This window comes from Haliaeetus albicilla, chromosome 1 (assembly GCF_947461875.1).
Source record: "Haliaeetus albicilla chromosome 1, bHalAlb1.1, whole genome shotgun sequence".
NCBI lineage: Eukaryota > Metazoa > Chordata > Aves > Accipitriformes > Accipitridae > Haliaeetus > Haliaeetus albicilla.
Window position 1 is genome coordinate 19,427,282 of NC_091483.1, and position 17,165 is coordinate 19,444,446.

A 17,165-nucleotide genomic window follows, 5' to 3' on the forward strand; every position below is an offset into this window, starting at 1 on the left:
GTTATAACATTGGTAAAATGACTATCAAAAATTGAGCTGTATTGGATTAGATGCCAAAGAAAGAGAAGGGTATATGTAAAGTTTTGAACATGTCAATGCTGTGTTCACTCCAAATGTGTCAATGTGGCTTCAAGACTAAATCAACAAGAGAATATGGCAAGAGACCTGGAGGCAATTGCTTCTGCACCAGGGACCAACTGGTTGAGAAAAGTTTTGATATGTTCGGATTTTCTTTCATGGGGTGGGCAACCAGCCTTCTCCAATCTTTAATAATGCTTGTAGTTATGATTACTGTAATCTATATTGCAATAAGTTCTATCAAACGCTTGGTAGTGAAGCCTGTACTAACGATTAAGTATACTCCCTTAAAACTGTCCATACACTGAATATTCCTGTGTTCGATATTCCACTTCAATTCTAGACCAGAAGGGAATGATGACCCACAATGAGCGTCAAACTCACCAAGCTGCACCCCCTCTTAACTTTGGAGGCAAGAGGTGACTGTACCACCATTCCAAAGAAACCAGTCAGATCATGACTGTGGTCACGGGGTGGACTGTAGCAGTATATTCCCCTCCCCCTCCTTCCTGCCAGCAGGAAACAAAACTTCTCCAGGAAGGGAGAAGGGGAAGGAAACCCTGGAGGCTGCAGGTTGAAATCTGAACTGGTCAATCGAGATGCGCCAAGTACACCGAGGTGACCCTCCTGGCCAATAGAATTAAATGACCACAGGTCAGATTCGACAGGGCTATAAACGGGGTCCTGCCGGAGGACATGTGGGAATCAGTCCTCCTCGGAGCAGCGGGTCTGCAGTCGGGGACTCCCCCTTGGGTCGGGGCACCGCCCGAGGTAAATCCTCGAGGGAGAGAGCCCTCAGTTTTTAGGGGAGTGATATGCGCATTTTGAGCCATCACTTTAAATCTTGGGGATTCTTAAGTCGGCCGTGTAGTATTAATTCTCTTTACATCATCGAGCCTGTGGTTTTAGAAAACGTTACCAGACTTCTAACTAACTTTTGCTGAAGAATAAATCTGAGTTTTAACTCCTGCTGGATTTGGTTAGTCGTGCATCCGTAACACTCATGTGATACCATGACATGCTTATTGTGCCATGAGTGAAGTAGCTTTTGTATCTTCATATTTACTGCTGAATGCCATCCCTCAGGTCTTTGTAACTGTATCGCATCTTCTTCAGCAATCTAACTTTTCTTTTGCACCTTCTTTTCATTATTTACCTGCTTTACCTTCTCTCCCCTTGCTCTTTCTGAGCCTTCTGTGCCTTCTACAAAGCCTTGCTGGTTTGTTTTTTAATTGTTTCTGCTTTCCCATTACTCTTTCTTTCAATGGCAACCTCAAGCCCCCTCACTTTCTCATTACGCTGCTGCTGCCAGGCACACCATTACTCACTATTTCTCACCTGCCTCACCAAAAGGCTCTTGCTCTAGGCTTCTCCAGGAACAATGTTTCATTGTTTGTAAAACAGCTTTGCTCACCCATTTCTATTTAACTGCTGTTCTTTACGTTCTCATTTCTGGTCTCTTCCTTGAGTGGCTTGCCCTGCTAACACACGTTCCCTAAGGTGGCATATGGTAGGCAGCTGGATGAGCAGGCATTGATCCTCTGGCACAATGCAGCACATGTCTGAACAGTTACCTTCAGCCTTGGCACAGGGGATTGGCATGCATGTCGTCTGGGTGCTAAAAACTTTGTGGGCGGGAGGGCGGAGGTAGTTTCTGGGACCTGATTTGAGGCAGGAAAGGTGGGCCAAATGAAGTATTGATAACACACCAGGAAGTAACAGGAAGGTGTGGTAACTCTTTTAATAGGATGCCACAGCAATAAGCCTAGGCACATAGAAGAGGAATCATTTCTTAAAAGGAGAGAGGGAAAGACAGACTTCCCTACCCTAGGGGGACTAAGAAGAGGTTTCCTCTCCTGAATGAGGGAGAATTGTTTTCCGTCCTGCAAGACCTTGTCATTTGCACTGTCTGCCTAAGCCTTACAAAGTCATATTGCCTGCCACTCTAGGAGCACAGGCAGACACTGTAATTCTTCCCTGCCACCTTCAAAAAAAACAGAGAGCGAGTGAACTCCTCCATCATGCTGAATGATGGGACTGCAGCCCTTCATCAGCTATAATTTTCCCTGGCAAACTAGTCAGTCCAAGATATCTGACATTTTCTGGAGGCTGCTGAGAGCTATCACAGGCATATGCCAAAAAAAGCAGAACAGGTTTGGAGGGGGAACAAATAAAACAGAGAGGCTCTGGCAGTCTATTGCTTTTCTCCCAACATGTCACATTTGCCACACAGCAAAAGACAATTACTATATGCATTCCACCCAGTTTTCTCCTGGACACGCAGCACTACAACAACCCACTGTGGTAAAAGCATCACCTTGAATTCATGGACCAGCCTGGAGCACCAGCCCCTTGTAGGGCTGTGAAAGGGGAGGCCATAGGGATGGCACTCCCACACAAAGTGAAAGAAGAGGAAGAGTTGCTAGTAGCCCCCTATTGAGGTGGTCAAACTATCTAGCCTAAAGGCACTACAAGATACATATGGCCAGGTCTCTTCTTATCTTTATTCTTTGCTTTATCCGCTTTGTACCTCCTGAAATGATGCAAAACATTTCAGTGTTCTTACCATTCCACTGCAAACCTTTAACATCACATGGTTGAAAGGTAAAAAAAACAAACCACAAACCAAACACCAAAACACCCAAATGATGAAGTGCCCTACATGTCAGGAAAAGTTGCAAGACACTTAATGTGCAAAACTCTCTCTTCATTTAGAAGAATGAAATCCAACTTAGAAGAAAGGCATGCTGGTGACACACAAGGAATTCAAAGGCTAAGCTCTCTTTAATGTAACAAATCTCAAATTGACACCTGCAAGCATAAGAAATTCACTTGAAACAATGAAGATATTCCTGGTCTCCTAGGGAAATGAGAAGGACATGGAGTGGCTGTCAGCTGCCTACTCTTGGCTCTCAATCCTTAAGGTCATTCTACTAATTTCTTATTATTAGGTAATGTTTTGCAATTGCCTGAGGGAACTGGGATTATGACCTATTTGTTTTTTCACTGCAAGGAGAAGCAAGCAGAGCACTGACTTCTGCCTACCTGTAGCACCTCATATGGAAGGATTAAATCAGGTATAAACAGCCTTTTCCTGCACAGGAGTGGCTATACAGCAGTCATCTTTCAAGCAGGTGCATATACACTGTGAACAGATAAAAACTGCAATAGGACATAACAGCTTTCAAAGACCACCACTGTGTTTTTGCCCTCCCTTTGATATATTACCTACCATGGACATAGACTAGAAAGAACAATTTGTATGGCCTCTAAAGAGAAGGAATCATGCAGAAATTTTGGGAACCACTCTTTCCAGGTATGCCTCTGTTGTGGTTTAACCCCAGCCAGCAACTATGCACCACGCAGCCGCTCACTCACTACCCCCCCACCCAGTGGGATGGGGGAGAAAATCGGGAAAAGAAGCAAAACCCGTGGGTTGAGATAAGAATGGTTTAATAGAACAGAAAAGAAGAAACTAATAATGATAACACTAATAAAATGACAACAGCAATAATAAAAGGATTGGAACGTACAAATGATGCACCGTGCAATTGTTCACCACCCGCCGACCAACACCCAGCTAGTCCCCGAGCAGCGATTCCCCACCCCCACTCCCCAGTTCCTAAACTAGATGGAACGTCACATGGTATGGAATACCTTGTTGGCCAGTTTGGGTCAGGTGCCCTGGCTGTGTCCTGTGCCAACTTCTTGTGCCCCTCCAGCTTTCTCGCTGGCTGGGCATGAGAAGCTGAAAAATCCTTGACTTTAGTCTAAACACTACTTAGCAACAACTGAAAACATCAGTGTTATCAACATTCTTCACATACTGAACTCAAAACATAGCACTGTACCAGCTGCTAGGAAGACAGTTAACTCTATCCCAGCTGAAACCAGGACAGTCTCCTTCCTGTCCAATATTAACTATTCCAGTGACTCCAAAAGATACATAGAGGGATGTCATAGAGGAGAGTTTGTAGCCAATACCGGCCTGCCTTTCTTGTAACATCTTTCTTATCAGACTACCAGAACATCATATGTCCCTAGCAGATACTGTTCCAAAAGAGCACTGACACATCAACTTCAGCCTGGTGGTGCTTCAGATGTTGAATACATTCCCTCCAAGTTAACAAAGAGTTATTTCTACCTGAGGCAAATGACAGGAGGCTCCATGACTATCAATCATGGTCAATCCTCTATCAGTTGATCTTCTTTTTTACAATAAATATACAGGGTACATTGTTTACCTGTTTTGAGCTGCAACATGATCAAAAGCTGCTTACATCTAGAAGTATACCCTAGCATTGTCATTAGGCACATGAAGGTGTTACTATTGCTAGAATTGTTCCTCTGACTCCAGTTGTAGGGCTCCCTGCTATTTCTATGCAAGTTTTGCCATGCTACAAAGACAGCAAAACAGACTGTTGTACTTAGAAAAGTCAATGACACGAAATCAAGAGAGCAAACCTCGGCTGATTTCCCAGCATCTCTTAATATCTAGGGGTACCGGGATTATGTTTTGCAGGATAAAAAGTCTTTCAAACAGGACTGACCAGAGCATTCTGCACTCCAGTAATTCTGATGTGTGCACTCACACATGAAAACTATTAAGAATACCTCTTTTTCAATTAAACTTTTGCCAGCTATAACCAAAAAAGCGCCCTTTTGGTTTTTGTTTATATCTTCTCAATTCTCAACCTCACATTCAGCAAACTCCTCACCTGATTGCTACTCAAGGATGAAATAATCTCTGGTAGTTTTGTTTCAATTTTGATCAAGACCAAGGTTCACACTTCATTTGTGAAAAATCATCCAAAGGCCAGAATAACCTTAAAGATCACCTATTGCATGGTAAGCAATGTCAGGTGCAATATTTATTTATGGGAACCACACTGTATTTATGCACTAAAGTGCAAATATCCACTCCTCTGCATTTATATGCTAACTGATGTATGTCTGCTGCTCTTTAGGTCTGGACAGATTCCATCTACTTGACTAAACAGATCTGTGTTTATATCTGACCACAGTAATATTGTCCTATTTAGAGTTTATCTTTGGCCATCAACAGTTGAATTATGAAAACATTGCAGAAGCACGTTTAAGTATTGTATCCCTCATTAGGATAACTGTAACACATTTAGCTCTGACCACACAAGCACTCTTGTTTCCACACAAGATAAATACAACAATTACAGAACCTTATTTATCATATCCTGTAGCTTACAACAGGCTTGTGTCTTTGTATCACAAAAGCGGGAAGTCCACTATATGTTCTGACTACATTTGTTTGCCTCAGCAATGTATAGATGCCCATCAGATGTGTAGGCATTACATGACTGTCAATACTTATCTCATATATTGTCAATATAAATCTTGTATATGGTTAGCATGTCATCAATGATGAATGCAATAGAATAATTTGTCAATGCCCGACATTTATTGCATTGATTAAATACATAAAATTTTCTCTCAGTTCTGGCTTAGGAGTGACTGCAATCACAGCACTGGGTCCTATGGGGCAATTTCTGAAAGATGTCAGTATTCATGTCTGCTTTCATAATTTTCTCCACAAACAACTATGGAAGCTGGTCATATCCATTTGTTCTTGTTGCTTCCAGCCGTGGACCAACCTGGTCCATAATGGAGTAATTTGTTGCAATGTATCACTTCAGTTGTGTCCTACTTACTACTCATGCGTTTAGTACCATGTGGCCTGCATTGCAAGAAATGCATACTAGCTCTTTCCCATTAATCTTGTCAAACATTCTGTATCATCTGGAGACTTGTCACCCCCTTATTGAGAGATCTAGATTATTTATGAGTGTGTTGAGAAATAAAAGTCTTAGCTGCTCCTTCTCTCCACTGTGACAACAGGTAAGAATCACAACAATCTTCCTCTTCTAAATATTGGCACCATTCACATATTTTAAATAATCCATAAGGAATTTTATTTAAATGCAAATATGTCAGAACTAACTATTCTCCTTCTAAATCTTGCCAACAAGTTTTAAGGAAAAAGAAATTGCACTAAAAACATTAATTTTATATGCAACCTAAAAATATATGTGTGAGATCCCAAAATCATGGAAACACCTCTTGAAAGACCACAGGAGCATACATCCTATTTCAAGAATCAGGAAATGAATGTCTAAGGCTAAAAGTACACTTACCTATAGTGCTGGTGAGGGACGAAATCAAACATTTGCTCTCCTGAAGTGAAGGGGAAAAACTCCTGTGGCCTTTAGACCGGATCACTGACCACATTTCAAAGAATGCTGTCACTTTTAACTCTCCCTTCCTGAAATTTTTTTCTAGAGCTTTCTTCTGGCTGATGTGGTGAGGAACACTGTTAGAATGTGAAAAAATATGTTACTACAAATATTTAAAAGAAGTAATATGTGACTACTGAAAAAGACAAAACATACATTCCGCAAACTCAGCCTGTACCTTAGGAAGACGTGGTAAAACTTACTGCTGTCAGATCACTGTTTAGCATTATCATTTTATTACTTCCTTATGACAGTTTATACGTTATTAACTCAGAAGATTCTCACCACGATCCTAAACAGGACAGTGCAGGTCCAGACATACTCACAGCCGCACGTCCTGTTTCAAAAGGTACAACCTTGTTATATATAGGAGCGCAGCCAGCGCCCTCCGCCTTTTCACATTGCAGGCGGGCATGACACAACCCTGCCACTGCGAAGACACGAATGCAGCTTGCTCCACCCACACTGCTAGCTGGATGATGTGGGCCAGCCAGCTCGGTTCAAATGCTGGGTTTTTTTGATGCTTTACTAAAGCTCTTAGTACGATCAATGAGGTGCTTCTATAAGCACAAATCCTAACTTTTGGCCTGGAGCTATGTCAGGTCCCAAAGCGCGCAGGCAGGCATCACTGAGGCCAGGACATCTCGCCTTGCCCTCGGGAACAGGCCCTTGCTGTGGCGCCTGCAGTCCTTTGCTCCAGAAGCCACCCATGAAATGCGGGGGACCCGGACAGCCTTCCTAAATCGGAGCATTGTTTCACCTTAAAGCCAAAAACAAAACAGGGATTTAGACTTAAGAATTACACCATTTAAGGCAAACCGAAAGGGCTGGGTTTGGCCTGAGCCCCGCCGGGCAGGAGGCGGGAAGAGGCCCGGAGAGCGAGGGAGGATTGAAGCGGGCGCGGAGGGGGCGAGGGCTGACGCAGAGCGAAGAGGACGGGCGGCTGAAGAGACGGGACAGGCCGCTGCCCGGGCCCCAGACGCCGCCTCCTCTCTCCCCCGCTGCTTCCTCACGGGAAGGCCATGTGCCCGACCGGGCCCTGCCCTGCCCTGCCGCCGGCGGCCGCTGGGGGCTCCCGCCGCCGCGGCGCGGCCCGCCATTGTCGAGGGCATGGAGGGCGAGAGCACGTCTGCTCTGCTCTCGGGCTTCGTCTTCGGCGCCCTCGCCTTCCAGCACCTCAGCACCGACTCGGACACGGTGGGTGCCGCGGGGCCCCGCCGCCGGGAGGGGACGGGACGGGGCGGGGCGGGGCGGACGAACGGGCGGGGGGAGCGGGGGAAGCGAAGGGAGGGAGGGAGGGAGGGGCGGCCGTTGGTCGCGCGGGCAGCCAGCCGCCGCCATGGCGGAGCCCGCCGCCGCCGCCGCCCCCCCCCGGCCCCGTCAGGAGGGCGGGCTGCCTCCCACCGCAGGCCCGCCGGCTCCCCGCTGCCGGGGAGGGCCCCACGCACATCCAGGGCCTGACTGCGTGCTGTGCTGGAGCACGGTTTTGCAGTGTATTCCCTCCCCGCTGCACCCTGCTGCAATGGTGGTTTCTTTCCGTGCTCACTAATGGCGGGAAATTGTGGGGTTTTTCTTTTAAAAACGAGGAGGTGTGGGCTACCGGACGCCTGGTGTGGCAGCAGCAGCACCAGCACCGTGCCTTGCCAAGGACTGACCAAAATGCTGGTCAGGCCTTCTGGCCTAAGCCCTGGAGGTGAGCATCACCTGTACAGCCACAAACTGTTCACTTGTGAATGAAAACATGAGGAATGGAGAACAGCTGTGTACACATTCCAACTTCTTTTTTTCCTTAAATAGACAGGTATTGAAAAATGAGTGAGAACCTACTGTTTAAAAAAAAGAAAATACAGTTCATTTTGACACCTCTTTACCTCTCCTGAAGACAGCATTTACACTGCTAATATTGGACAAAGTCTTGTTCAATGCTGCTGTTAATATGAACTTCTTTTTTTTCTCTCCCCCCTAAAGGAAGGGTTTCTCCTTGGAGATGTGAAAGGTGAAGCCAAGAACAGCATTACTGACTCACAAATGGATGATGTTGAAGTTGTCTATACAATCGGTTAGTCTGTCCACATTTTTAATACCATGCTTGGTTGCAGGCAATATACAACTGCTTACAGTTTTGAATGAGGGCGGTCAACACCTTACAGCAAGATCAAAGCTGCTAGATCCTGGGGACCACCTTGGTGTAAAAAAAAAAAACAAAGCCCGCCACATGGAAGGGTTATTTTGTAACATTTTAATTGATTTTAAAAATTACAATTTTACTGTAGAAAATATAATAATTTAACAGAAATACTAGTTCTTAGTTCCTTGAATAGCTCCTCTTTGGCAAATATTTTGTCACATTAAAGGTAATTTAGGGCTTAGACTCCTTTGTCTTGGCCACGTCACAAACTCTCCTGGACTAGAGTTGCACTGGAAAAGCTTGGCCTATTTCAGTGATGTGAACTAACACTAATGTGTTAGCGTCTATTACCTAATTTGGAGCTTATAAAATACAGTGTGTGAAGGCTGCAAGCTATTTATGTATTTCATTGAGCAGATGCCAGATGTATTTTTCTTTATAGTCTTCATGGGATTGAAGTGGATGTGCATTTTATACTAGCCCTTAACAGAAACATATGTATATGTGCACATGCACACACATTTAACTCCCTTTAAAATGCAGTTACACAAAAAATAAAGAAGATAATCCAGTATGTGTCTTCTTTCCAATCTTCGTGACAATATGGTAGGGAGAAATTGCATCCCATTTTCTAGTTTTACTCTAGGATACAATTAAGGTGTAACACTTTCCTCCACTGAGTCTCACAGCTGAACCAAAAATATGAGGCATTTTTTGTGGTGGCAATCAAGTTACCCAGTCTTGTCATCACATGCTCATAGGCCGAGTTAGTTGCTCCAAAGTTTGGGGTGGTTTTTTTTTAGTTAACTTGTGAAAATGAAAGTAGTGAAGAATTTAGGGGGGGGAAAAAGGATTTAGAATGCCATTAGATCACCTACAGTTTTTTTCTAGTAGTCAGTCTTCCAGTTCTCATCATCTGCCCTATGGGTTTCTGTTCTCCAGCCTCATCTTTCTTACTAACAGGATCCATGCCTTGCTGCAGAGTAACTCAAATGAAGTCTTTCATATTACATAGTACTCCTATACTCAACAGAAGGGAGGGAAAAATAAAGTGCCCAATTTGATTTTTCACTTAACAAAACAGAAAAATGTGTAAAAAAATACAGTTTATATCAGTGGTTCCCTTTACATTTGAAAAATGAATTAGAATCTTTTTTAAAAAAAACTCCTTTCTTAATCTTATTTAATTAGATGTTAATGCATTTGATTTTTAGAATTCCTTCTCGGTTCTTCTAGCAGTTTAATTCTGATCATAGTAGATAGAAGAATATACATCTTGAACTGATGAACCCAGAGTAATATTACCTTCTCTTTCCAGATATACAGAAGCATGTTCCATGCTACCAGTTGTTCAGGTAAGAATCTTACGTAAACAGATATGAAGAAGTTAAAATTAACCCTAACTTGAACTCTTCAAGAGTTAAGCTTATATTACATTACTGAGAAACTCACCTGGCTGTAACTACAGCAGCCATATCAACCCCTTGGAATAACAGATACAAAATGCCTTATGTTATTCCTATTTTGGTTCTTCATGTCCTTTTTTAGTGTTTGTCTGTATATAGAGAGATATGGCATACTCTACCTTCTGATGAGCTATGATACCATATGAACTACAGAATAACGTCAACATACTGAACAAACAACATTGCTTTTTTAAAGCATACATCCCAACCCCTCACCCCCAAAAAAAAAGAAATAAAAAGGTAGCATCGGCCATAGGCTTCTAAGTGGGTCAGAAACACTTGTTAGCCTTATGGCAGGAGTAATTTCAAGGACTAGTATTTAGAGTTCCATCATAGACGGGAACACAGCTGTGCGGGTTTGCATCCCTGGAAGGGGAGAATCACAACACAAATTTCCTTCTCAAAACTTTCTGAAAACTAATAAACCCAGATGTTACTAGAAAGGCATTTCATATCAAATTGAAGGCATCTTTCTATTTTGTAGTCAAAAGGATATAGATGCTACCTTTAACTTGTGTCCCAATAGCGCTGATGCCAGAACAGCATCTAAGCTGTACAAGACCACCTACATATCTATTTGAGTAATGAAATTATCTGCACTGTCCTAGCAGAGCAGCTGTATCAGCATATCTTTATGCTTACCAGGGGGAAAAATAGCTATTAAAGTGGGATGACTGCCAGACTACTAGGGAATAATTATTTCTACAGTAGCATTTTTTTTTCCTCTAATTGTCCTAATTTTCTTCTAGCTTTTATAATTCTGCAGGAGAACTGAATGAACTTGCCTTGAAGAAAATACTATCAGGCTGTAAGAAGGTACTTTATTTTCAAACCTAAACCATACCAGGGAGCTCACTCAGATTTTGGGGGCTGTTCTGGATACCTCTTGTATCAAGCTTTTTTTTCTCTTTCATCTTTTTTTATCTTGTATCTAGTTCCTCACACTGCTGGTCAAGGCAGCTGCATCATCTTTCCCCCCTAAAAGAACAGTTTACGTTATTTTTGACTGGGTTTCCCTACATATGTCACAACTTTATTTTTTCTTATTCATTTCTCAAGCAAACAGTTCAAACATCCCAAAGGGATTCTACTGATTCCTAGCTTAAGATCAGTTGACGTCAGCTCACTCAAGTGGTTCAGTGCCACTTGACCAAAAAAACTTACAGTCTTCTCCACAGAAGAAAGTTTCACAAGGGGAAGTAGATGCTGGAAAGAGCCAACCAGCAAAATAGCAGCACCAAGTTTGTAGAGTTTCACCTTGAGCACAACATCAGAAAACGAGCCAGTTCAACGCATGGTTTTGAAGGAAAGAGAGGAGTTGTCATACTCAAATTAGACTTAGATGCTTTAAGGGTTTCAAGTTAACCAACTACTTGAATATATACGCATCACTGAACAATTCAGATTCATGACTTTGTACTGAATCCTCTAGCTTGCTTCAATATGACACACAGGGACAGCACAATTCAAAAGTAATAATGAATCTTCTTCTGCCTGCAGAGTGTAATAGGATGGTACAAATTCAGGCGTAACACAGACCAGACCATGACATTCCGGGAAAGACTTCTTCATAAGAATTTACAGTCTCACCTATCAAATCAGGGCCTTGTATTCCTTTTGTTAACCTCTAGCGTGATGACAGAAAGTTGTTCTACTTACAGACTGGAACATGCCTTACATCGGCCACAAGAAGGGTAATTGGTTTGTTCTCTACTTTTAATAAAGCAATAGCACAGCACATGCTATAAGTTGGAACAGTTTGGGGTTTTTTTGTTGCAATTGAACTATTGTTGACACTGTGTATTTTACCCTTGAAACTTACACATTAAATAAGATCATTTCTTATATTGCTGGAGCCTCGTTGCAATCTTACCCTGGAATTCTGTTCAGGGAATTTGCCTTTATAACTATCTGTAGTGCCAGCATCAACAGGCAGACACTGTCAGTTCATTTATGCACATAAGCTGTTCTTGCTCAATTTGGTTTTGTGTCTAGGACTTCAACTATGCATGGTGTTCATCTTCACATATCACTGAAATACTTAAATTGGTGGTAATTTTCAGAGACGTGCTGCCCATAGGCTAGGCATAACAAGCAAGTATTGATTTATTGCAACTCACACCCAGAAGTGGGAAAATACTAGAGGCATTGCTCAGAGTCTTTTTGCTCTTGTAGTTTGCCTTTAGCCATAAGAAGTTGTCTATGGGTGATAGGATACATTTAGCAAGAACTAACTATACTGTAAACCTCCATCTGGGATGCTTAATGGTCAAGAACCTTTAACTAAAGAGAGGCCTTTGGATGTTAATAAATCAGTTCTCATACTTCTGCTTTTTAAGTCTTTTCCAGAAAGTTCCTTTGGTGGTTACCAACTTGGGCATGGCAGAACAGCAAGGTTACAGAACAGTGTCCGGTTCCTGCATATCTTCTGGTTTTGTGAGAGCAGTAAGACAACACAGGTACAATACATGCCATATTTACTGATAGCTCTAGCTTTCAGTTAAGTATAGTTATCTTTCTATAAGACTTTTTTTTTAAGTGCTTTTGCAAATGCTACAGCCATACCTAGCCCACTTGTTGACCTGTCTCCTACAACTATTTACCTTTCCAAGGTACTCAGAAATTAGTGAAGTCCCATACTTTGCCATGAGAGCAGCTGTCTCTCTCAACATAGGCACCTGGTGTTGAAGCTCAAAATGCTTCTTTATTCACTATACTCCTACTAAGTAAGCACTGGGATCATTAACTTGCAATTATATTCTTGGTTGACAGGTCAGAATTCTTTTACGAAGATGGATCCTTACAAGAGGTTCATAAGATAAATGAGATGTATGCCACTTTGCAGGAGGAACTGAAGGTAAGTCAGGCATACCTGCCGATACAGTTACTTTCGGCAGTACTACAAAACCAAGTCGAGCAAAGGGTATACCATCTTGCACTAAATAAGAAACAGAGCTGTGCCTTGGAAGCACATGTTGAAAGATCAGGGACTGTTAGTAGCTGTACACTAAGTTCTCAAAGTTGAAGACTTAAGTTTCAATTTGATCAAAAAAAAGTACAGTGATAAATCCTCAATTCCACTGATAAATTTGCATCTTGCACCTCATTCAACACAAGGTTGAAGTTATCATCTCTAAAATCTACCTCAACCTCATTACTTAAGCATTTTAATACTTTGTGTCCAACTTAAAAAGTCATGAGTAACTTTAAGGATTTTGTAACAAGGTTAAAGTCAGCTTCTGTGAATACTGTTAATCCCATCAAATGTTCTTTTCCTTGCAGAAAATATGCTCTACAGTAGAAGCCAGTGAACGATCTGTAGAGAAGCTCTTAGCAGAGGTGAGCCAATTAAAAGAAGAAATAAAGAGGAAAAAGCAACAAAGTTGTTCAGGTAAGTTAAATAAATGCAATGCCAGTCTTACTGACTTCCGAAGTTGATTGACTTGACAGAAGCACAAAACACTTCTGAACTTGAGGCAGCCAAAACAGTAGTGGTAGAAGTGTGCAAGAGGGACTGCAACTCTAGCTTTATTTTTCTTTTTCCAGGAGAAGACAGGGACTACACAGAAGAGCCAAAGGAGAATGTCCTCCTTTGCCAGGCAATGCAAACATTCTTCCCCAATTCTGGACTTCAGACATGTATTGTTTCCTTCAAAGGCCGACAGATATTCAAGAACTGCTGTAACATTGACCATAATATTAATGTTATGGACAAACTGACTCTCATGGTAGAGGAAAGAGACTTCACTGAAGCTGAAACAAGACACCTAACCAAGCGTAAAGTCAGAGGGACCACAACAGGATCAAAGTCGTTCAAGAAATCCAGATCACTGCAGCTTCACCAAAAATTACTTCAAGACCAAGAAGACAGTGACCAGGAAAGGAAGCTTATGCTGAGTAGCAATGAAACAGATGAGGACATGTTGGAAAAAATTAGAGACACAAATGAATACCCACACTCTCCTACTTTCTGATCTGTTAGCAATTTGTCCAGACGACCTTGCACCAAAAGTTACTGCCAGCATATTCAAGTGACACAATTTATAGCACTGCAGGGATAAAAAAAACCAGTGCATTTTTGAAAGACATACAGGTTTAGGGTTTTTTAGTTTCTGGGGGGTTTTAATGCAGGAATCCCGTTTGGCATAGAGACAAGTCCAGATGACATTCCCTCATTTTGCCTTCCAGAGTTAAATCTGTATTCGCTCTCTCAGGGTTTAAAGACTATGCTAGCAGGATGTTAGCAGTCATAACCATGTCACATACTGCCTCAGAGTAATACAACTTCCTGTTGTAGTACTGTTGAAGAAGCAGCACTACCCTTTCCTCAGCAGCAGCTGAGGCAGGGAGCATCAAATGAACACAGGTAACATGCTTAACAGAACTAGCTGTCTACATAAATTGCCACAGTTTAAATACTTTAATTTATCCTTACCTATCAACTGCTTGTTTATTTGTTCCCCCCTTCCAATCCAGCATGGGAAAAACAGACACCTGAACTTTAGCAAGACCTGAGAGCAGAGGAAGTGGTCCATACAGTTGCCCGTTTCTACTATTGCTTTCATCTTTCATACTTCCTTCACACAATTTTAGAGACTTGACCATAAAAAAGCAACTGACATCCACCCTTCAGTCAGTGATGCATTATGCTAGCCAACCACACTTCCAGTAAACAAGTATATAAACATGAAAAGCAGTTTTATTGTTTATTTCTTCATAATATATTACTCTGGATACTTGATATTACATATCTTGGGGTCTGTGAGAAACGATGGGTCCTTAAACATAACTGGCATAAATCCTGTAAAAACATAAGATGGAGGGGTTTTTTTAATAGGAAAGTAGGCTTGATTTAAACTCAAAAGCATAATCATACTTACCAAGTACATGAGCTCTTTTAATGGCTTTTGTAATTTCCTTCTGCTTCTTGTTGCACAAGCCTGAAGAGAGAAATCATTTTCAGTCTCCTAAGTCAACAATAACCAAATCATTAAAGGGTAGAAGTGCCATTACTGTCAATTCCCTCTAGCTTTGTCTAAGTCTTCCTAGAAAAATGCATGTCTGCTTATACTGTTAAATACAAAAAACCCCCATATAATTAAGGGATATATTCATTCCTTGATGAAGGCTACTAAGTTGGAGGAATACTATTACAAAATGTATAGAGTTGGCAGTAGTTACTTTTGGAAAGATAGCTGATACACAGTTACTTGGACTCACAAGAACATTAATATTAGCCGGTAAATTATTTAATTTGATACTTCACATACCTGTTATATGCCTGCCATAAATGCAGCCAGTATGCGGAGAAACAAACTGGGAAAGAAGCTATTTAAGAAATCCAAAGTCAGTTTAAGAACTTTTTAGAGAGCTTTATTTTACTACTTGCATTCTATTTTTCATTTTTTTGGTCTGTTTTTACAAAAAACTCAGTTCTACCTGGAGACAAGAAAAAGTATAGCTTGGAGTTAGACAGTATTTTATATGCCATAATATTTAAGCTGTATGGCAGTGGAATTAGAATTGAGGACTCTACTTGGTAAATAACAAAGTTGTAACACCTGCACATAGGACTAGTAGATTGAACAGCTTATCACAACTGCATTATTTGGCCCTTGCCTGCACACATTCTTACTCTTAAGTTTTAAGCCCCTAACATAGTGAATGATTTTTCATTTTTTATTCTTGTGCAATTCCTACGCACACATTTAAAAATAGCAAACCAGTTACCTTCATCTAAGGACAGGAATTTTCTAACTCACCTGCACATTCTTGTAGTCCACACTTATTCCACACAAGACACATTTTTTAGGAGGCTCTTTATAGGGGTTCTCCATTTGTATGGGCTGAAATTAGAGAATTATTAACATCTGTAAGCTTCACAAGAAATAGGGAATGTTTGTTATTTTTATCCTTTGGGCAAAATATGCCTTGAAACCAAAAGAGGTATTTGGTACATCACTGAAGTTTTTCAGTAACTTTCTTACCGCTGTTTCTCTAACACACACATTGGTACCTAGCAAACTAAAAAAATTCTCACAGCTACACAGCCTTTTATGTCTTAATGACAATGTAACAAGTCACTTAAAGCAATCAAGAAGAGTGCTTACCCCGTTTACTTAGAAGGCAATATCTACAAAAGCTGGTAGTAAGGTAGTTGTCTGACAAGTCACAAGAGACTTTTTTTGAAAAAAATTTCAAAGCAAGTGGCCTGAGGGAGCTCCTGTCTGCTCACATGCTTTAACTGAGAGAGATTGCCAAATATCTCCCAAGCCCTGAAAGGCTCCTTAAGCTTCAGAACACACCCTGCACCAAATCGTTTCAAGATACAAGTGGAAGGACAAGTTTCATTTTTGCAGACATCGGTAGAATTTGGGCAGAGAAAGACTATTTTTAGAAGTTTTTGCTGGTGCCGGACAACACATTTTTATGACCTAACCACCAGGCCTAGTGCATTCTCTCAGCTACATACAGGAAATCAGCGCTGCCAAAGTTTTTTGCGCCACATTCGAGCTGCCGAGACGGCTGGTTGAGGTGACAACGCTTAAGATACCGTACACCTACAGCGCCTCAACTTCAACGCCGGCTCATCTCCTTCGGCGCTGCCTTCCTGCTCCGCAACACGCCACGTAACGGAATTCCGGTTCTCCAGGAGCCCGAGCTACGTAAAGGCCCCAGCAAAGGGTTCTCAGACGCCCCCGCTGCCTGACCGGAGCCCCTCCCGGTAAAGGCGGCAGCGGCCCCGGAGGCGGTAGGAAGCGCCGAGCTCACCGCGGGCTACGCCCGGGGGGAGCCTCACCTGGTCGGACGGGCTGGGCCGCCCCTCATGCTGCAGGCGGCGCGGCTGCTCCCACAGCGGCGCTGCAAGGGAAAAAGCGACGGGATTAGTGGCGGTGGAGCAGGAGGAGAGACCAGCCAGCACGGCCGTCTCGCTGGAAAGGGGAAAGGAGGAGGAACGCACCGGGCACCAGCCTCCGCCAGGGGCCTCGCGCCGCCACAGCCCACCCCGCCATATTGCGCGCCACCTACAAACAACGCCACTTCCGCCTATGCGCCTCTACCTTCCGACTACAGCCGCCTCCCTGCCCCTCCCGCCGGTACAAACGCCATTGGCTGGCCAATGGGGCCGCGGCCTGCCCTACTTGAGGCAGGCGATTGGCCGCTGCCTGGTAATGGTCTCGGTACGTTAGAGGCTTGTTGGCGGAGGTGGCGGCGCTGGGTCGCCGC

General features: G+C 42.7%; 2 protein-coding genes and 1 pseudogene across 3 annotated transcripts; 1 reads left to right on the forward strand and 2 right to left on the reverse strand.

The window, feature by feature from the left end:
- The window catches only part of LOC104324239 (glycerol-3-phosphate acyltransferase 3-like), a 27,431-nt pseudogene extending 19,987 nt beyond the window's left edge, over positions 1-7,444 (reverse strand).
- Positions 7,380-14,631, forward strand: ABRAXAS1 (abraxas 1, BRCA1 A complex subunit). Of its 2 annotated transcripts, none has more exons than XM_069780839.1 (9): positions 7,380-7,541; positions 8,313-8,403; positions 9,791-9,827; positions 10,688-10,754; positions 11,439-11,632; positions 12,278-12,397; positions 12,711-12,795; positions 13,221-13,329; positions 13,488-14,631. In XM_069780839.1, the coding sequence occupies exons 1-9, from the start codon at positions 7,455-7,457 to the stop codon at positions 13,910-13,912; spliced, it is 1,215 nt and encodes a 404-aa protein (XP_069636940.1). In that variant the 5' UTR covers positions 7,380-7,454; the 3' UTR covers positions 13,913-14,631. The 2 variants fall into 2 exon arrangements, with proteins under 2 accessions (XP_069636940.1, XP_069636930.1); XM_069780829.1 differs by having other exon boundaries at positions 7,386-7,541; positions 13,485-14,631.
- On the reverse strand, positions 14,620-17,023 carry MRPS18C (mitochondrial ribosomal protein S18C). The gene is made up of 6 exons (XM_069780855.1): positions 16,900-17,023; positions 16,738-16,799; positions 15,701-15,784; positions 15,209-15,266; positions 14,819-14,878; positions 14,620-14,739 (listed from the first exon to the last, which is right to left on the reverse strand). Exons 1-6 carry the CDS (start codon positions 16,949-16,951, stop codon positions 14,663-14,665), a joined length of 393 nt encoding a protein of 130 aa, XP_069636956.1. The 5' UTR covers positions 16,952-17,023; the 3' UTR covers positions 14,620-14,662.
- Positions 17,024-17,165: the final 142 nt, after the last annotated feature.